The following is a 20,218-nucleotide window of genomic DNA, read 5'->3' on the forward strand; positions in this document are numbered from 1 at the left end:
AAATAGAGTACTTCATACTTCTGCCCAGGCATCCTCTTACGCGAACGCGTCAACACCATCGCGTTCGCGATGAACAAAATAATCTGCCACCATAATACACTTCGCGTTCATGGTAAAAACCTCGCGAATGCGACTCACAGCTGGCCCAGACCTTCGCGAACGCGGCTCCAACTATGCGAACGCGATGAAGAAGGCCTCCGGCTCCGGCTCCCAGCTCAACCCTATGCATCCGCGATCCATCATACGCGAACGCGAAGAAGACTTGCCCCAACACTACGTGAACGCGAACCATTACTCGCGAATGCGATGAAGAAATGCTACTGCCATCCAAATACACTACGCGTTCGCGACACTTGCCATGCGAACGCGATGAAGAACTGAGATACCAGAAAACAACAGAACACAGTAGTACCAAAATAAAGAAAAATGATCCGAAATCAATCTGAAACACGCCCGAGCCCCTCGGGACCCTGTCCAAACATACCAACAAGTCCCATAACATAACATGGACCTACTCAAGGCCTCAAAATACACAAAACAATATCGGAACGACGAATCACACCTCGATTTGAATTCAATGAACTTTGAAACTTCAAACTTCCATAACCGATACCGAAACCAATCAAATCACATCAGATTGACCTCAAATTTTGCACACAAGTCACATTTGACATTACAGACCTGCTCCAACTTCCGAAATCAGAATCCGACCCCGATATCAAAAGGTCCACTCCCGGTCAAACTTTCCAAAATTTCAACTTTCGCCATTTTGAGCCAAATTCAACGACGGACCTCCAAATCACAATCCGAACGTGCTCCTAAGTCCAAAATCACCCAACGGACCTACCGAAACCATCAAAATTCCATTCCGGATTCAAATTCACAAAAAGACAAACTTAGTCAACTCTCCCAATTTAAAGCTTCAACAATGAAATCCATTCTTCCAATTCGATTCTGAATAACTTGAAAACCAAAACCGACAATTCACACAAGTCAAAATACATCATACGGAGCTGCTCACGCCTATAAACTATCGAGCGAAGTGCAAATGCTCAAAACGACCAGTCTTGTCATTACATCATCCCCCACTTAAACATACGTTCGTCCTCGAATGTGTCCAGAGTTGTTCTCAAAGCCATCATACCGCCGTATAACCTTATCATGCACATACTCGGGGGGTGATCTCACGTCACCCTATCCCATATAGGCCCGACAACACAACACAACTGTAGTTCCTTAATTCAACCTAGCCCATAAACCTTAGAATCCAATTTCCAACATCCACAATTTTTATAAGATCAGAATCTCGCATTTACATACTGTATACGTCTGAACAAGCTGTATCAAGCCATATCTATAACCCAAGATGTAATCACATGATGTACCACATAACTCAAATACTCATAGTGAAAATTTTAAATCACGGTGGCTGCTCAAAACAACCCAATATCGGTAATAGACCTCAAATCAAACAAAGCCTCGCTCTAAAACCTTCGTACACTGCCGATGATGAAAGAAACATGCAGAATTCACAACCATTCATCAGATCAACAAGTCATGGAGCTCCCTCTCCTTCTACAAGAACTATAGCCAAATTTCTAGGCCGACTTTCGATATTATCCTTCCAAATATACCACAATCAAATCTGATAGCATCCATTCTAGGTCCAATGACCTCATCTCATCCAACACGACCACTCTAGTGACATGACACATCAATACAATCTAAAGCCACAACCCGTGCAATCTGTGCACCAAATAGCAACATTCTAAATGTACTCAATCATGCAAAATGACTCAAACGAGAGAACCGTCCCGTAAGCTCATCAAGTACCACCACCACGAAATGCTTAAACCCGTCACACACCATAGAACCATAACACACAAATCTAACACAAATGATCATATTTCCACGTAACTCTACTGCAATACGTGGCCCTATCCAAATACTGGTCCATATGAAATACCTCAAGCCACCCTGCTAAAAATCAATAACCATGCATAATTCGACATCAAGTACTCAAAGTGCATTACCATAACCACAGAGAAGCAAATGACACCATGCCACACAAAACCCTAAAGAACATAACTGATACGCCATCAACCAAGCAATACCCAATACTCTTCTCGCTCAAATTCCGCTATAAGGCCACAATAGAACCGCACCATATATGCATATAACCAACGAATCCCAACTTCTCGTAGCATAGAAGAGTAACTCACAGATCATTTCAGAACACGATTAAGCTCAACAACAATCGAATGGCACATCCCTCAACAATAGCAGTATGGAGCCAACCAATCCGGCTCGGTGTAGAATATACATCCTAATTGGGCCTACCAATGGACTCCCCAAATCAGTTTTAGTCACCCACAGATAGATAAATAACCTCCGAAAGTCCATAATGACTGAATCATAACACTTTCTATCATCTGGCTAGATTCGACCATAACTTCACAGTCTACAACCATGAAATAATCTACTCCTGAGAACTCTCAATCTCCAAATCCATAGAACACACGAATCACCATATTTGATCTCAACTCCACCGCCAGAATGTCTAACATATATCTCAAACATAATCATCCCACAGGAATACTTCTAAAATTCTTTCGTGCCACATAGCAAAATTTAAATATCAGCAGTCGATCAACCGGAAGAGTGTCGCAGTACCAGGGAAGTATCCATACATCAAAACACATTGCCTCTCCTGAAATGTATACTCTCATCAAGCCATACCAGATAGTAATATCATTTACCTAGTCATCTGAAACTGTCCATGCTGCCTACGAATTTTTATGACATTTCCTTCCAAACAGAATTGTGATCCCGCTCAAGTAAATCTCAATCCCACACAACACACCGCATATACCATGCCATCATATGAAAAATACGAGAACTTCATAATCCACTCTGAGTCACAAGCAACTACATACTCAATTAGCCAAGGACCTTCCATTTGATTTCATCTAGGAGAAATTCACTATACACCACATGTTCCTCACGCCAGCATGAAATATACCACTCGAACCATGGTAAAAATTATTGAGAACTCTTCGAAACCCATTTGCACATAACCAAGCTATCCGAACCGAATCTCTCTAACTCAACCCAGTCACACAGGTTGCCAAAACCCAAGAGCATTGCAACGAAATACCTGTAGAGACTAGCCATGTCATAAGTACCCAAAGAACCGGTCATACCCAATTCTGTGCTAACCCAACCTACTACCAAGCTGTCCTATTTCTCAAAGTTCTTTCCAAATTGTCTTCAAATTGATACTTCTCCTTGCTAGAATACCACGATCCCTAACCAAAATTCACTGCACAAGAGACCCTAGTATAAAACCAAAATGCCCTAAGGCCCATAAGCCGCTAACTCCCCTCTTAAGCACCCCAAGGCACCACAACCGAGACACCCACTCTAAAGAGACCTTATGTGAACCTAAAATTATTTCCTTCACCTTCTTGATACTGAAATGCACAATCCACAATGATATAAAATTCCACAAGTCTCGACAACATCCAATGCAACTCCCAGTTTCTAGCCATATATAAATCTTGAAAATTCCAAATCGCTACATATAAATCTTGAATCAATTAGAACCATTCTCGAGAGTCATCCACTCTACTCGAATCTCAATTAAACCGACCAAACGTACTGAATTACATGTGCCCCATTAGTACACCAACACCCAAGGGAATAAAGAGTAGCCCACACTCCTAAGCAACCGAGTAAATTTCTACTCCATGTACACTACATCCTTTGCGAATAACCACTCAATTATTTTATGATTACCATATGCCCATAGAGTATAATACAACCCGTATCCAGAAATTCCCTTACTCGAGTCTTCCTCAATCTCAACCCCTACAGTCATAGCTGATTCACTAGTATACCTCGAAGCAAAACCAATACAACACATAATCGTGCAATCAACTTGTCGATAGCAGACTCCCTCACTTGGGTCAAAGCCATATATCAAAACACATAACTTACAATGCCCATACTCTATTACTGCCATAATACCGCAGTGAGATTCAACCAAATCCTTCCTGAGCTCCTGTGACGCAAACAGTCTAATACTTCATATTATATGCAAATCTCGCATTCACCCTTGTAATAGTCAAGCCAACTTCCACAAGCAATCTAAACTCAAATTGCAACATATATCATTCACTGGTAAAAGAGAACTCTCTAGAAAATATCATAAGGACCACACAACCTCAGGACACCTCGCAGGAGATAACCTACCTGCTCTGCCTCAAGCTGGCATCTCTCTATACTCTTCCACAGTCAGAACTATTACGCAATCACTTAATCTTCCTGAGTATGAACTCATAACACGACATGAAATCTACTGCACTCCACAACTAAACATCATGAGAGGTCCTTCAACACACCCATAACTCGAGGCCGTACGCCAAATCAAGACAGAAATCAAATACCCAATAATTCTTGCTACATCTCAAGTAAACTCTTCTCGTCACATTCAAACCATATGAACACATCTCGCAGTCACATCATACTCATCACGTGCCATCCAGCCACAAATTCCACTAATAGGGATACTACCAGACATATATATCCAAAAGCATGTGCTCACATAATCAATATCTCAGCGCTCAAGCCACAGTCAAAACCCGGCCTCAAGTCCTCCATACTGGCCCATCATCAGCATACTGAAATCACATCTCGCACCCCATTCATAGAATCACAAGCTGGCAAATGCACAACTGATATCGAGCGCTCGCATGCGCATACGAATGCATGGAAGGAATTCAAAGAGTTACGCTTCAAGTTGAATCAATGTCACACGATAAGGAAAGAAAGATGGAAAGTATATCCTAAGTGTCCTGTAGCCTCTCGAAGATAGGTAAGGACGTCATCATACCGATCCACAAGACTCTACTAGACATTTGCTCATGACTTGTAGAACCTATGAACCTAGAGCTCTAATACCACCATGTCACGGCCCAAAATCTGACTAATCGTGATGGCACCTAACCCAACCCGCTAGGTAAGCTAATTAACCACTAACCAATTCCAATAACAATTAATAAAGTAATTAATTAAAGAAATTATCTGAATCTGAATCTGATACATTCCCCAAGAACTGGTAGTACAAATCATGAGCTTCTAAGAATAGAGTTTACAAAGCAGAAATGAAATAAATACATAGTATGTTTGAATAGTACATAAACAGAGTTTTACAGATCTAAAGCTACCACGAACAAGAGGCAGCTACATCCGGGACGCAGGTACATCTTCAATCCAGCTCTCATCGAACACAGCAACATCAACAACCAACATCTGCACGCAAGGTGCATAAGTGTAGTATGAGTACAACCGACCCCATGTACTCAATAAGTAACAAACCTAATCTTAGGTTAAAAGTAGTGACGAGCTAACAGAAAGGCCGGGTCCAACACCAATATTCCACAACAGTTCATAACAACATAGTACACGTAACAAAAGAGTATCTCAGGAATAAAAGGCTCAGTCCGTTCACAGTTCTAGAAAAATATGCATTTCTTTACAAGTATCTTAATGAAAATTCAAATCTTTTACCAAAAACAAAAGGCAAAATACGAGTAAGTTTGAAAATTGTGATTTTTCCCAAAACTCCTTTCAACAAATAGTAAGATGTTTCATTTTGAGATAACATGAGGAAAGTACTTCTCTATGCCTAAATGTCAAGATACAAGTAAAATCATAAATGTCCCAAAAAATGGGTAGCATCAGGAAATGCATCTCTATGCATGTTTCTCAAGTACGCGTGTCAAATGCAATGCATCTCAATGATGAGCTCATGTACTCACACTCTCAGAGTACTCAACCTCACTATCTCGCATTCTCTCTCACTATGCTCAACACACTCAATCACTCAGCGATGTACCATACCCGCTGCGGCGTGCAGCCCGATCCCTGTATGACCATAAGGCCTGTTGTGGCGTGCAACCCGATCCACATATAGCCATACGTCTGTGCTCACTGGGGGTGTGCAGACTCCGGAGGGGTTCCTTCAGCCCAAGCGTTATATTGTTGCGGCGTGCAGCCCGATCCAATATTATTGCGGTGCTCCAAAGATGCCATACCATGCGTTCCGACCTCCGAACGGCCCAAAACTAACCAAAAACAACTCAAGTACATCAAACAATGCTAAAGGAACTAATCCCGATCGAAAAAGATCAAATCTTGAATCAAAAAGCCCAAAACCAGCCAAAAATCCAATCCGGGTCCGCACCTCAAAACTCGACAAAATTTACAAAATCCAACAACCCATTCAATTATGAGTCCAACCACACTAGTTTCACTCAAATCCGACTCCAATTCGATGTTCAAAACTCAAAAATTCACATTATGAAACTTTAGGCCAAAACACCCAATTTTCTCTTTAAAATTCACAATCTTTTTACTTAAAATAAAGATAGATTCATGAAATATAACCAAAATCAAGTAAAGACCACTTACCTCAATTCATATGGTGAAAATTGCTTCAAGAATCGCCTCAATCCGAACTCCACAGCTCCCAAAATGTAAAAATGGCTGAAACCCTCAAAATAGAGTACTTTATACTTTTGCCCATGCATCCTCTAACGCGAACGCGTCAACACCATCGCGTTCACGATGAACAAAATAATCTACCACCATAATACACTTCGCGTTCGTGGTAAAAGCCTCACGAACGCGACTCACAGCTGGCTCAGACATTCGCGAATGCGGCTCCAACTACGCGAACGCGATGAAGAAGGCCTCCGGCTCCCAGCTCAACCCTACGCGTCTGCGATCCATCATACGCAAACACGAAGAAGACTTGCCCCAACACTATGCGAACGCGGACCATTACTCGCGAACGCGATGAATAAATGCTACTTCCCTCCAAATACACTACGCGTTCGTGACACTTGCCATGCGAATGCGATGAAGAACTGAGATACCATAAAACAGCAGAACATAAAAGTACCAAAATGAAGAAAAATGATCCGAAATTAATCTGAAATACGCTCGAGCCCCTCGGGACCCTGTCCAAACATACCAACAAGTCCCATAACATAACACGGACCTACTCGATGCCTCAAAACACACAAAACAACATCGGAACGATGAATCACACCTCGATTCAAATTCAATGAACTTTGAAACTTAAAACTTCCACAACCGATGCCGAAACCTATCAAATCACGTCTGACTGACCTCAAATTTTGCACACAAGTCACATTCGACATTATGGACCTGCTTTAACTTCCGGAATCGGAATCCGACCCCGATATCAAAAAGTCCACTTCCGATCAAACTTTTCAAAATTTCAACTTTCGCCATTTCGAGCCAAATTCAACCACGGACCTCCAAATCACAATCCGGACGCACTCCTAAGTCCAAAATCACCCAACGAACCTACTGGAACCATCAAAACTCTGTTCCAGGTTCAAATTCACAAAAATTCAAACTTGGTCAACTCTCCCAATTTAAAATTTCAACATTGAAATCCATTCTTCCAATTCGATTCCGAATAACGTGAAAACCAAAACTAACGATTCACACAAGTCAAAATACATCATACGGAGCTACTTGCGCCTGTAAACTACCGAGCGAAGTTCAAATGCTCAAAACAACCGGTCGGGTCGTTACAACAGTGATGTACGTAAGTAAGATTTTTGTCTAAGTAATGCCCATTTAGTATTTGTGTCTTTTTTATCACAACGTTTCAAAAAAAAAATTCCCCCCTTAATTTAGTGTCGAATCAAAGTGTATCATATAAAATGGAAGTTTTGTGACAAATAGAAATGTGTTATAAAATAAAAACTATAAAGTAAATAAATCGAAGACAAATATAGAGAGAGATTGATATATTATTCAACTTCAAACTCATGTACATAATGAATTGAAATCTCCTCTATTTATAGAAGAAAGGAAGTTGCTGTGTAAACTACTACTGCAAGATGCTACTGCAAGCTGTTGTGTAAGGTGCTACTACAAGCTGCTGTGTAAGCTGCTTGTAAGTTGCTTGTAAGTTGTTACTGTACCAGATATAGATAATCTTCTACCGGGTGTAAAGTTTATCCATAACGGAGTACCAAAATGATAAGCTTCTTCAGGAGGCTTATTTCCAATAGAGTACTAAATAGATAAATATATTTACGGTGGAGTCCCATATGGATAAACTTTTTCGGGAAGCTTATTTACAACGGAGTACTAAATGAAAATCCATAATATAATACATTTATAACACTCCCCCTTGGATATTTAGTAATACACATAACTAGTTGTCTTATTAAAAACTTTATAAGAAAAATCATGTGGGAAAAAAATTAGTAAGGGAAAAAAAGTATAGCGCGTATTTTACTCCCTCTGATAAAAACCTTGTTTCAAATATTGGAGTCTCCGCATTCCAATCTTGTATACCATCTTCTCATAAGTTGAAGTTGATAAAGATTTAGTGAATAAATCTGCCGGATTATCACTTGAACGGATTTATTGCACATCAATATCACCATTTTTCTGAAGATCATGTGTGTAGAATAATTTTGGTGAAATGTGCTTCGTTATATCTCCTTTAATAAATCCTCCCTTCAATTGGGCAATGCATGCAACATTGTCTTCGTATAAAATTGTGGGTCTTTTCTCACATTCCAAAACACATTTTTCTCGAATAAAATAAATTATTGATCTCAACCATACGCATTCCCTACTTACTTCATGAATATCTATTATCTCAGCATGATTTGAAGAAGTAGCAACAATAAATTGCTTTGTGGAGCGCCATGATATGACAGTACCTCCATATGTAAATACGTACCCGGTTTGAGATCGAGCTTTATGTGGATCAGATAAATAACCTACATCTGCATAACCAATATGATCTGCACCACCGTTGTTAGCATTAACAAGATACATAAGTACACCAATTATACTGAGATAGAGTATTTCAGGACCAAGGAGTTCCTCATCCTCTTCTGGAGGTCAGAACGGATCCTTATTCACTTCACGTGATCAAAAACCCATTTGGTGTACTTAATGGGTGCGCTTTATCCATGTAAAAGCATTTTAAGACCTTTTCTGTATAGACAGATTGATGGATAAAGATCTCGTCTGTTAAATATTTAATTTACAGACTAAGACAAAGTTTTTCCCTTTGGAGCTCTTCTGGAGTTCCTATGAGATTTATGTCATTAACATAAACAACAAGTATAACAAACTCTAATTTCTTTGTAAAAATGCATGGACAAATATCATCATTTATATAACCTTCATTCATCAATTCAGTGAGGCGATTATACCACATGAGCCCTGATTGTTTTAAATCATACAAAGATTTTTGTAATCTGATTGAGTACATTTCTCGAGACTTTGAATTATATGCTTCAAGCATTTTAAATCCTTCAGGGATCTTTATATAAATTTGATCAAATGAGTCATATAGGTTATGACTTGTATCTAAATGGCATGACATCTTCATGTATTTGGACTACAGGTCTGATCCTCATAATCTTTTATAATATTGTGCACTATATTGTATCAAATATATCGCCGACAATTATTTTGTATCGGTTCGCAAGTGGCATAACTTGTTGAGATCTCATCACTTTCTTTATTTTCAAGTACCTGAACTTCTTCTGGAGTTTCATGAAATGTTATGCCGTGGGATCTTCTAGAGCTCATTTCCTCCTCATTATAATCATTTTGATCATTTGCTCCTATCATTTTCAAGGATTATTACCTTTGGAACCGATCGGTTTACTACACTTCATGCGTGCAGTAAACTTTATCCTTCAGGAACTTTGATTTTAATAGGAGCATTTGTAGCTGAAATACAATATTTAATTTTGGATCAGCAAATGATTCCGGCATTTGACTTGAATTATCTTCTAAGTGAGGATCATATTAATGATAATTCGATTTATATAGCATATTTTCCAGCTGTTTATTCCATCCCCCAAAAACTAACACATATCCCCAATCTTCTTTTAGAAACCTATCTTTGTGCATTGTGGTAGAGAAATTAATCATATACCACATATCAAAAGTTATTAAATAGTAAAAATATTTGGTTTCTGATCCTAAACTAATTGTGAGGGGAGGACTTATCATATTTTGTTGGTCTGATGCATACAAGTATTGTTGTATGCAATTTAGAAAATCTTAGATCAACACATGAGACTTTGTCTCATAAGCAATAGTTTAGCCATTAATAGGAGGTATTCAATGCTAAACTAGTTTGGATATAAACCAACATCATTAAGATGAACTATTTTGATTTCATAATCTGGAAATTGTGCTCTTAATTGAGAAAGGCAATTTCAAATGCCAAACTGCAGGTTGACAATAAACACACATGTAACCATCTCATATATGCATCTATAAGTGGTTCACATGATAGGTGAATGAGCCCATATTCACCTTTTATATATTCCAGAATTCAGGGATTTTAGTCCCAACTATAGCTAGTATAATTAATTTATTATGAAAATAAGCAACACAAGAGAATTCTTGAAGAATTTTCTAGTTATTCAGTATATGCTTATCTGAATTATCAAATAGCTCATTTAAAAATAAAAAATAAAAACTTCAAGTTTATTATGGCATGTGCTATCTCTAAGTAAACTTTTGGTTTACTATGGCATAAACTTTTTCATCAGTAAACTTCTGATTTATTGTAGCTACTTTTGTATCAGTAAATTTCTAGCTTACAGTAGCTACTTTTGCCTCAGTAAAACTTCTGGTTTACTGTGACTGCTTTTGCATTAGTAAACTTATGGCTTATTGTGATACATGATGTAGTATAAATTGAAGAATAAGGTGGGTAGCTTCTCACATACATATTATTTTACTCCCTATGATTGTGAAAACAAGAAGATTTTCAATCTTCCAATCATTTGTGATCTCAATATGATAGCCATTTGTATCAGTAAAATTCAGGTTTACTACAACATATATTTTGACCATAATCATATAATCTGAATGACATATTTGTATATAAGCTCTTCGAGAGCTTTCATTTATTATCCACAATCTAATATTATTTGGACACTACTGGTGTCACGTGTCTTCTAGACAAACAGTTAGTTCTTCAGGAGTTTTTGATATATTTTGTACTATCAAATATTGCTCAGACACTTCTGGTATCATGAGAGAAAATCATAATCAAATAAAAAATATAAAGACAATTCTAAATTTATAAATATTAGAAATTAAGAATTTTAGTATTTTTACCAACTTTGTGACAAATATCTCCTTCAGGGAGAAACGCTATTAACATCTGAATATTTTTTATCAAAGCGGCAACCACATAATCATTACATCCTTCAGGAAAAGATACAGGAGTTATTATTTTCTTCGGGGTAGTTAATAATAACTAACCATAAGATATCAATGTGGTTATAATAGAAAGTATTCCACAAGAATCTTTTTGTCTTAGAATGAAAAAATTTCAAAGATGTTTGACGTACAACAGGTACGTGCGGCAATAATTTTTATGCCACAAAAATAATATTTATATCCTTTATTATTCTATCTCTTCAGGAGGTGAGTTGTGATATTTCTTTATTTACTCCCGGGAATAAAAATGTGCTTCAAAAATAACTTTGAATAGCTCATTATTTTGTTTAAGCACATAAAGATATTGCTTCAAAATATTTTCTTACTTCAGGAGAAAATTTTAATTGTTTTACTATTTCAGGAGCAAATTTAAAATACAAAATATTGAGTATATATTCTCTCAATCATATTACCTCTTCTAGAGGTGTGTAATATATTTACAACAAGAGCGCATTCATATTTACGGCTTTATTAATATTATCGCATTCACTTCAGGGAATGGATTAATATTTATCAAAAATTCTCATCCTTCAGGAAATCGAACATAATTATCTGAACGCGCATTAATCACATCAAATTGTGATACTTCAACCTCTTTTAAAATATTTACTACTTCAGGAGAAAATCGAGGCGTGCATGTAATATAGAGAATATTTCTCTAGCTTATCTTTAATTGTAACCATAGAAAGCCTAAATTGTCACTTCTGGTGGTTAACAAAATTTAGTTACAATGAGATATACGAAATATAACCATTTCTGGTGGTTGTATATTTCTTGCAAACTCTGCTGGAATTTAAGTGGATTTAACAATGTTATCCACTTTGTAATCTTTAATAAGATAATAAAGATGAAAACAAATACCAAAATAAGTATTGTATACGTAGCATATAACCAAGCAAGCGATGATAAAGATATTAAAATATAAGCAAAAGGCTCAAATTAAATTACGCAAATTTGGCCACTCCAGATGTAAGTGATATCTACATCACTACTGCCAAGAAGAAAAACTCACCACCTCAAGGATATAATCTGCCTTATGATGCTAGGAATGAACAAGATCTAACCACGGACGTAAGAGCGCCGCCTTACATCGGAGATACACACATCTCAAGGATATAATCTGCCTTATGATGCTCGGAATGAACAAGATCTAACCACATACGTAATAGCGTTTCCTTACATCGGAGATGAACACTGAAATAGAAATTAAATTCGAAATAAGTGCTCAAAATGGCAGAGTCTCGTGTTGATAACGTGTTATAAAATAAATATTGTGAAGTAAATAAATCGAAGACAAGTATAGAGAGAGATTGATGTATTATTCAACTTCAAATTCATGTACATAATGAACTGAAATCTTCTCTATTTATAGAAGAAAGGAAGCTGCTGTGTAAGCTACTACTGCAAGCTGTTGTGTAAGCTGCTACGACAAGCTGTTGTGTACGCTGCTTGTAAGTTGCTTGTAAGCTGCTACTGTACCAGATATAGATAATCTTCTACCGGGGTAATGTTTATCCATAACGGAATACCAAAATGATAAGCTTTTTCATGAGGCTTATTTTCAATAAAGTACTAAATAGATAAATATATTTACGGTGGAGTCCTATATGGATAAGTTTATTCGGGAAACTTATTTATAACATAATACTAAATGAACATCCATAATATAATATATTTATAATACTCCTATCATATTTTTCCTTTTTGGAACTTATTCGTTAAAAAACAAATAAATTATATTTTGCGCAGAATGAACGAACTTAAATGTTGGTTACTGAGAGTTTTTTATGGAATAGTGAGCTAAAATAAATGCTCTCTATTTCTTTATGCTAAAAGAGTGATGCAATGGCATGCGTGACTTCTTACAATTTACAATCCCCAGTCAACTTTCTAATCCTAGGGATTAGCAAACAGTATCCAGTTCTTACAATATACTGAGAGAGATATGTATTACTATTTAAAATCGAACTGAAACCGTTAATCGAATCGAACCGATGACTTATTGGCTTATTGGTATTAGATTATCGGGATAATGGATGGTGAACGAATTGAGATTTTATAATTAACGGCTTAACAATTTGGGGGTGGATTACTCAATTTTCTTATCGGGTATACCGTTAATCCGTTAAATTTTTTTATATTTATACTTTTACCCTTATCAGTAATTCTTATAGGGAAAAGGGCCAAATATACTCTTCTACTTCTATATATTGTCTACATTTAACCTCTATTATACTATCAGACCAAATTTACCCCTACCGTTATATTATCAAGCCAAATTTACCCCTACAATCAGCAAAACTTTTAAAAATACCCCTTAGTCTGTTAATTAATCTAAAATCTCCCAAATTTCTTTTATTTAAATCACTTGTTGTTCTTCTTCGTCCACGATTTTTGAAATAATTGGCATTTACCTGCTTTATGAATTAGAGAAAAAAATATTAAATAATACAATCGAATAAACAAAGTATAGTAAATTAAAAATTCTAAATTAGGTAATTTTTCTAAATTCTAAAAGTATTTACAACATCCCAATTTTAATGAATTCGTTGCACCAAATGTATGGAGACTTTGCAAGTATTAGTGATTGAAGTTGAAGTTCTTCGGAGACTTTACATTGTCTAATTCAACTTTGCTTTAATTAAATGCCTATACATTTTGCACTCTTAAGTTAGTCGTTCAAACTCTATACTAACCAGGTAATGATAAAATATATTTGAATATACATGTACATATAATACACAATAAATAGACCCACTAAATTCTACGTTGTGTATATGATTGAAAAATAAATAAAATTTTAAACCAATTTTATTTATTACAAAAAGAGAAATGAGTGCATCGATAATAAAAAGAAATATGAATATTTATATAGTCTAGTAATTTTAGCGTTCACATCAATAGTAATTTTTGAAATTAAAATAGTGGACCAAGAAGAACAATAAGTGATTTAAATAAAAGAAATTTGAGAGATTTTGGATTACTTAACAGATCAAGGGGTATTTTTAAAAGTTTGCTGATTGTAGGGGTAGATTTAGCCCGATAGTATAACGGTAGGGATAAATTTGGTCTGACAGTATAACGGAGGTTAAATGCAGACAATATATGAAAGTAGAAGGGTATATTTGGCCCTTTTCCCATTCTTGTATGTAATAGATTGGAAGAAGACTCTTCAAAAATACTATTAGATTAACAATACAGTCTTTTGAATTTGAATCCCACATTAGTCTGAAAGCATCGACATATCATCTTACTATACTTAGAATTTAGACACGGGATGAAATTATTCCCAGTATACTACCCGTTGAATTTGAACATTCTTTAAACCAAAACAGTTGTAAATGCATGCAAAATTGTAACATATGATAGAACTGTCTGATGTCTATAGCTAATGCCTAATGGCAGTCGCCTCTGGCTTCTCATGAATTATGAGGAGATATGAATTGAATTCCTCTCCCGTCCATAGTATTACCTTTGTAGATAACAATGCTAATGGTATTGATTGTTCAAAAACTAACATAGACAGTTTAAACTATACATTTGACCGTTTAAATTACAACACAAAAACAATTATCTTATTACCATCACATCTGCACCATAAAATCTCCATTAGAAAATTTTCAAATTACAATAAAGGAAGAAGAAACATCTTTTTAAATTTTATATAATCACATCAAAATGTGCTAATATGCGGTAAACTAAAAGTGACAAGTTCCGTGTAACATTTTAATTGAAAGTGTTGGATGAATTAAAATACATGCTTATGTTAAAAGGATTTATTGATTGTTCAAAAAAATTCTATTTGGTTTAGCCGATAAACCGCCCGATAATTGGATGGCTAGCGAATTACTATATTTATAATCCGATAACCGATAAGTCAAACCGTTAAGCGTAATTATCCGCTTGATCCACCCGATAAGCACCCCTAGAGATATACAATATATAAATAATCTGTGTTTATGTGTATATTGAAGTATAAAAAGTCAATACCCTACATATCTTGAATGGTGATTTAAAAAAAAAAAGAGTTTCATCTCTAATTATTTAATAAATTTGATTGGTTCGAATTAATTTTTTGTTACGATAAATTGATAAAACGAATCAGAGTCCTTGCTGATCAGATCATCTATATAATATAAAAAAAGAAACTTCAAATATTTAAGATAGAATGCAAGAACGTCCTTTGGCGTCGAGGGCGATTTGTTAATAGAGAGGATTTTAAACCAAACATATCACACGCACTTCCTAAAGTCATTTGAATAAGAGGTTGTTTCTTACATCTTAACTAATTAAACTATTTCATTAGTCCAAAGGATGAATTTTCCTTAGTCCTTTTGGCCAGTGAATTACTTGTAGTCATGTAGTTATTTATAAGATAACTATCAGCACAAGCAGAGTCAGGATTTCAATTTTATGAGTTTAAATTTTAATTCTTTTAAGTTAACAGGTTGTGGTTAATAATTAATAAATATTCAATGAATTATTTTAAGGTAAATACAAGGTTTGAAGCAAAATTACTGGGTTCGACGAACCCGTTCTCGATCGGCACTCTAGCCCCGCCACTGACTATCAATGCATAGTAGTTAAACTCGCATATAAATAAGGTCTTATCCTCAATTAAAAAGGGAAAAACTGACAGTAGTATACATGTACCACTGCCTCCTTTGAAATATTTAAACTTGTCAACATAGAAAACATGTAACAGAAGTATATATTTTCTTTACCAGTAGCTTTCTAATTTTGTACCCGATAGAAAAAAAGTATATGGGAGGGGAGCCTTGCCGTAAATGGTAAAGTTGTTGCTTTTTGATTAGGAGGTCATGGGTTCAAGCTGTGAAAATAGCCTCTTGCAGAAATGCAGGGTAAGGCTTCGTACAATAGACCATTGTAGTCCGGCCTTTTCCCGAACTATGCGCATAGCGGGAACTTAGTGCACTGGGCTGACCTTTTTAGAAAAAAGTATACGAAAGTGATGGCCTTATATATATATATGCAATCATATACAGCTCGGAATTCTTTCTCTCACTTTAATTGGTTGCCAAATAGCACATGCCCTCATCTATCATGTGCTACAATAACCTAAAAACTATTATATAAGAATGCAATGCAATGCACTTAGCCCACCACTCCAATTCATGTTTTCTTTTGTGCATAGTCATTTTCTCTCTTTTCTCTATATCCCATCTAGGAATTAAAGTTTTCTTTCCTCTAACAATGGAGTCACAAGTAAACCCTTTATTGCAGTTTTTGCAAGTTTCCATAGGCTACTTTCTCTTCTCTTTTGCCATTGCCTTCTCTATTTTCTCTCTTTTGCTCTTCTTCTTAAGACACAAGTTTTGGTGCACCTGTGACATTTGCCATTGTTACTTAACATCTAGTTGGAGAAAAGAGTTCACTAATCTTGTTGATTGGTATGCTCATCTTCTCCGAAATTCGCCATCTCAAACTATTCATATCCATGTTTTAGGTAATATTATCACAGCCAATCCAAGAAATGTTGAGTACATGCTTAAAACTAAATTCTTGAATTACCCTAAAGGCAAACCATTTTCAATGATTCTTGGTGATCTTTTAGGGGATGGAATTTTCAATGTTGATGGAGATTTATGGACATTTCAAAGAAAAATGGCTAGTCTTGAACTTGGTAGTATGTCCATTAGGTCATATGCATTTAACAATGTGAAAAATGAGATCAAATTCAGGCTTTTACCACTTTTATCCTCTATAGCTCAAGAAGATTTTAGAGGGACAAATTTGGATTTACAAGATGTTTTTAGAAGATTTTCTTTTGATAATATATGTAAATTTTCTTTTGGTTTAGACCCTGGTTGTCTTGAACTATCCCTTCCCCTTTCTCATTTTGCTCTATCTTTTGACTTGGCAACAAAATTGTCAGCAGAGAGGGCATTGGCAGCATCACCATTGATTTGGAAGATTAAAAGGCTTTTAGATATTGGAACAGAGAGAAAATTAAAGAAGGCCATTGAAAATATTGATGTTCTTGCAAGGGAAGTCATAAGGCAAAAGAGAAAATTGGGCTATTCTAATCATCAAGATCTTTTATCAAGATTCATGGGCATTATTAACAATGAAAAATATTTAAGAGACATTGTGATAAGTTTCATTTTGGCGGGGCGTGACACCGTGGCCTCTGTATTAACAAGCATATTCTGGCTGCTAACGAGTCACCCTGACGTTGAATTAAGAATACGGGAAGAATTGAGTCGAATTATGCAACAAGATCAAGAGTTCTTGACGTTTGAACAAATAAATCAAATGCATTACTTGAATGCAGTGATTCATGAGAGCATGAGGCTATATCCACCCGTGCAATTTGATTCAAAATTTGCTAGTGAAAATGATGCTTTACCAGATGGCACATTTGTGGCTAAAAATGCAAGGGTAACATACCATGTGTATGCAATGGGAAGGATGGAAAATATATGGGGCCAAGATTATATGGATTTCAAGCCAGAACGTTGGCTAAAAAATGGTATATTTTTTCAAGAGAGTCCTTTTAAATACCCTGTTTTTCAAGGTGGAGTTAGGGTGTGTTTAGGCAAGGAAATGGCACTAATGGAAATGAAGTGTGTAGTGGCTTCTATGGTACAACACTTCGACGTTCGGGCCGTGGCGGCCGGCGGTGATATCATGTTCGATCCGGGGTTGACGGCCACCGTGAAAGGTGGGCTTCCGGTGGTCGTTAGGTGGAGGAGGTGCCTTTTGAATTTTTCTAGCTAGTAATATGGCCCCGAATATGGTTCAACATGGAGATATTGGCTTTAGGTCTTTAATATTTCACGTGGGTATGTTGCATTTGGCCTACATTGGGCAAGGTTGTTTCAGAATAGAAACATTCCATTTTCGGTAGATGAAAGTTGCGTCAATGCACACTAGGACAAGTTGCACCTATGTCCCCACCTATGAATTATGATAATCCTAGAAGAATATTTTTACTAGTATTGTTGGGGAATTGTTTTTTTTTTCCTCTTAAATTATACATTAATGTTATCAGCTCTCTTCATGGAATTTATCTTAGTTTTTGGTAAATATTTATGAGTTTAAAAATTATACATAAAATGTATTTATAATATCAGATCACCTAAAAGTCAGTTCAGATTCCAGTTCAGATTCTTGAATTGTGGTTATTTGAGTGAAGAATCAAAATTTAATTTGTTTGATATACCTTGTAAGTTCATCAACTTTGTATTTTCTTGTGAAAATATTAACCTCGACAATAAGTCACGCCGATCCACATTTATTATTCATAAAAATTTATAAGTTCTTCTTTTATGTGTAATTACTTATTCTAAATTTAATTTTAATAATATTAATATTATTTTACAAATCATGTATTACATGAGTTGGCATACACGCGCAACTCATGTACCGAGAAACTAATAACATTAAAAGATTGTGTTAAAATCAAAGTACATACTTAAACAACATCGAAAACTAGCTATAACGGCCTTGGAAGGTAGTACAATTCGTGGTGATAATGTTGTTCTTATTTATCATCATTAAGGCTTATTCAAAAAAGAATATCATCATCCATTAAAAAGAATTAATCTAAATAGTCGTCCGCTCAACCATTTAAACTAAAAATAATCAATTATTATATAATAAATGTATATTATATGTATAAATATATATAATTTACGTGCAACATCTAAAAAAATAATGCTATTTTATATATAGACCCCTGGCCTGTTTCATAATGACCACCACTCTATAAAGTATTGAGGCTCCTAATTCATTTAAGGTATGGAATAAAACTATTTTATATCAACACAATACACCAATATTAATGAACAAAACATGTGCTTCCACCGTCCTACAAATTTAAAGTTCATGCCCTATAAGTTTGTCACTAACCAATTTCTGATTTAGTCTCTTTAAATATAGCGTCACTCAATTTAAACATGCACACAGCTGTCGAGATTATAACGCGAAAGTACAACATAAAACATTAATATCCTTTTTCTACGTTCTAGGTATTAATTTCTGAACTATAATTTTAAATTTATGATATCCCTCTGTCCGTGGATAAGGTTTACAAAAAGAATTTAAAGAGACTTTCAAGATAAGTTTGTTGATTAGTGAAAATTAATTTTTCTTGCCAACATTATAAAAAAACTGAACAACTATCTAAACATGTGTTTTCGCGTATGATCGAGGCCTATAAGATTAGATTCTACATGATTGAACAGTGAACAGATCGATTATATACAGAGTGAGATTTTCTTATTTACATTTCTAATATTATTTTCTATTCTTTTATTGCTTTTTTATTTTTACAAACATTATTAATTTGAACATTGGAGTTGGAGTTGGACTTTAATTCCAGATATTGGGTTGGACTCATTAATGCTGGATCACTGGAGTTGGCGCGGACTGATCACTTTTCGAGCCTGTATTAAAAAATAGCCAGAGTATTCAGAGTATTTTAAAAATAGTCAATTTTAGTGCAAAACTAGACTTTGAACAAAAAAACAAAACTAGACTTTGAACAAAAAAATTCTTAGTTAAAATACTTAAAAGTTCCATTACACTATGCTAGTACGGTTTCAAGCATAAAAGTCGTAAAATGGTAATGAAGCTCAAGTAGTAGTGGCTGTCACAAGAAGATGTTTGGGTTATTTGCTATACGTTCAAAGACTTTATTAGATTTACAATGTTAAACATTTTTTAGGTAAAATTCTTTGAGAAATGTATATTTTTAGGCGCTTTAATAAATAGTAACCGGTAATATATATATATATATATAATATGCTTGTTTTCTAATTTTTGCGCTAGCAAATGTAATTAGTTTCGGTCGAAGGTCAATTTTATAATTTGCCCAAATTCTTTTGAGTGTCAGAATACTATTTAGATTAACGTCTTTGAGATACACGAAATA

The 20,218-nt window shown here is 35.4% G+C and overlaps 1 protein-coding gene across 1 annotated transcript; it reads left to right on the top strand.

Moving 5' to 3' along the window:
• The first annotated feature begins 16,380 nt into the window (after positions 1-16,380).
• LOC107832079 (cytochrome P450 94C1-like) lies at positions 16,381-18,377 on the top strand. Its single transcript, XM_016659890.2, has one exon. It carries the CDS (start codon positions 16,429-16,431, stop codon positions 18,058-18,060), a length of 1,632 nt encoding a protein of 543 aa, XP_016515376.2. The 5' UTR covers positions 16,381-16,428; the 3' UTR covers positions 18,061-18,377.
• The last annotated feature ends 1,841 nt before the right edge of the window (positions 18,378-20,218 follow it).

The sequence above is a fragment of the Nicotiana tabacum genome, chromosome 13, assembly GCF_000715075.1.
Source record: "Nicotiana tabacum cultivar K326 chromosome 13, ASM71507v2, whole genome shotgun sequence".
Taxonomy (NCBI): domain Eukaryota; kingdom Viridiplantae; phylum Streptophyta; class Magnoliopsida; order Solanales; family Solanaceae; genus Nicotiana; species Nicotiana tabacum.

Bases quoted from the DNA above. Each gene is read 5' to 3' on its own strand.
- LOC107832079 (XM_016659890.2), top strand. From the start codon at position 16,429: ATGCACTTAGCCCACCACTCCAATTCATGTTTTCTTTTGTGCATAGTC.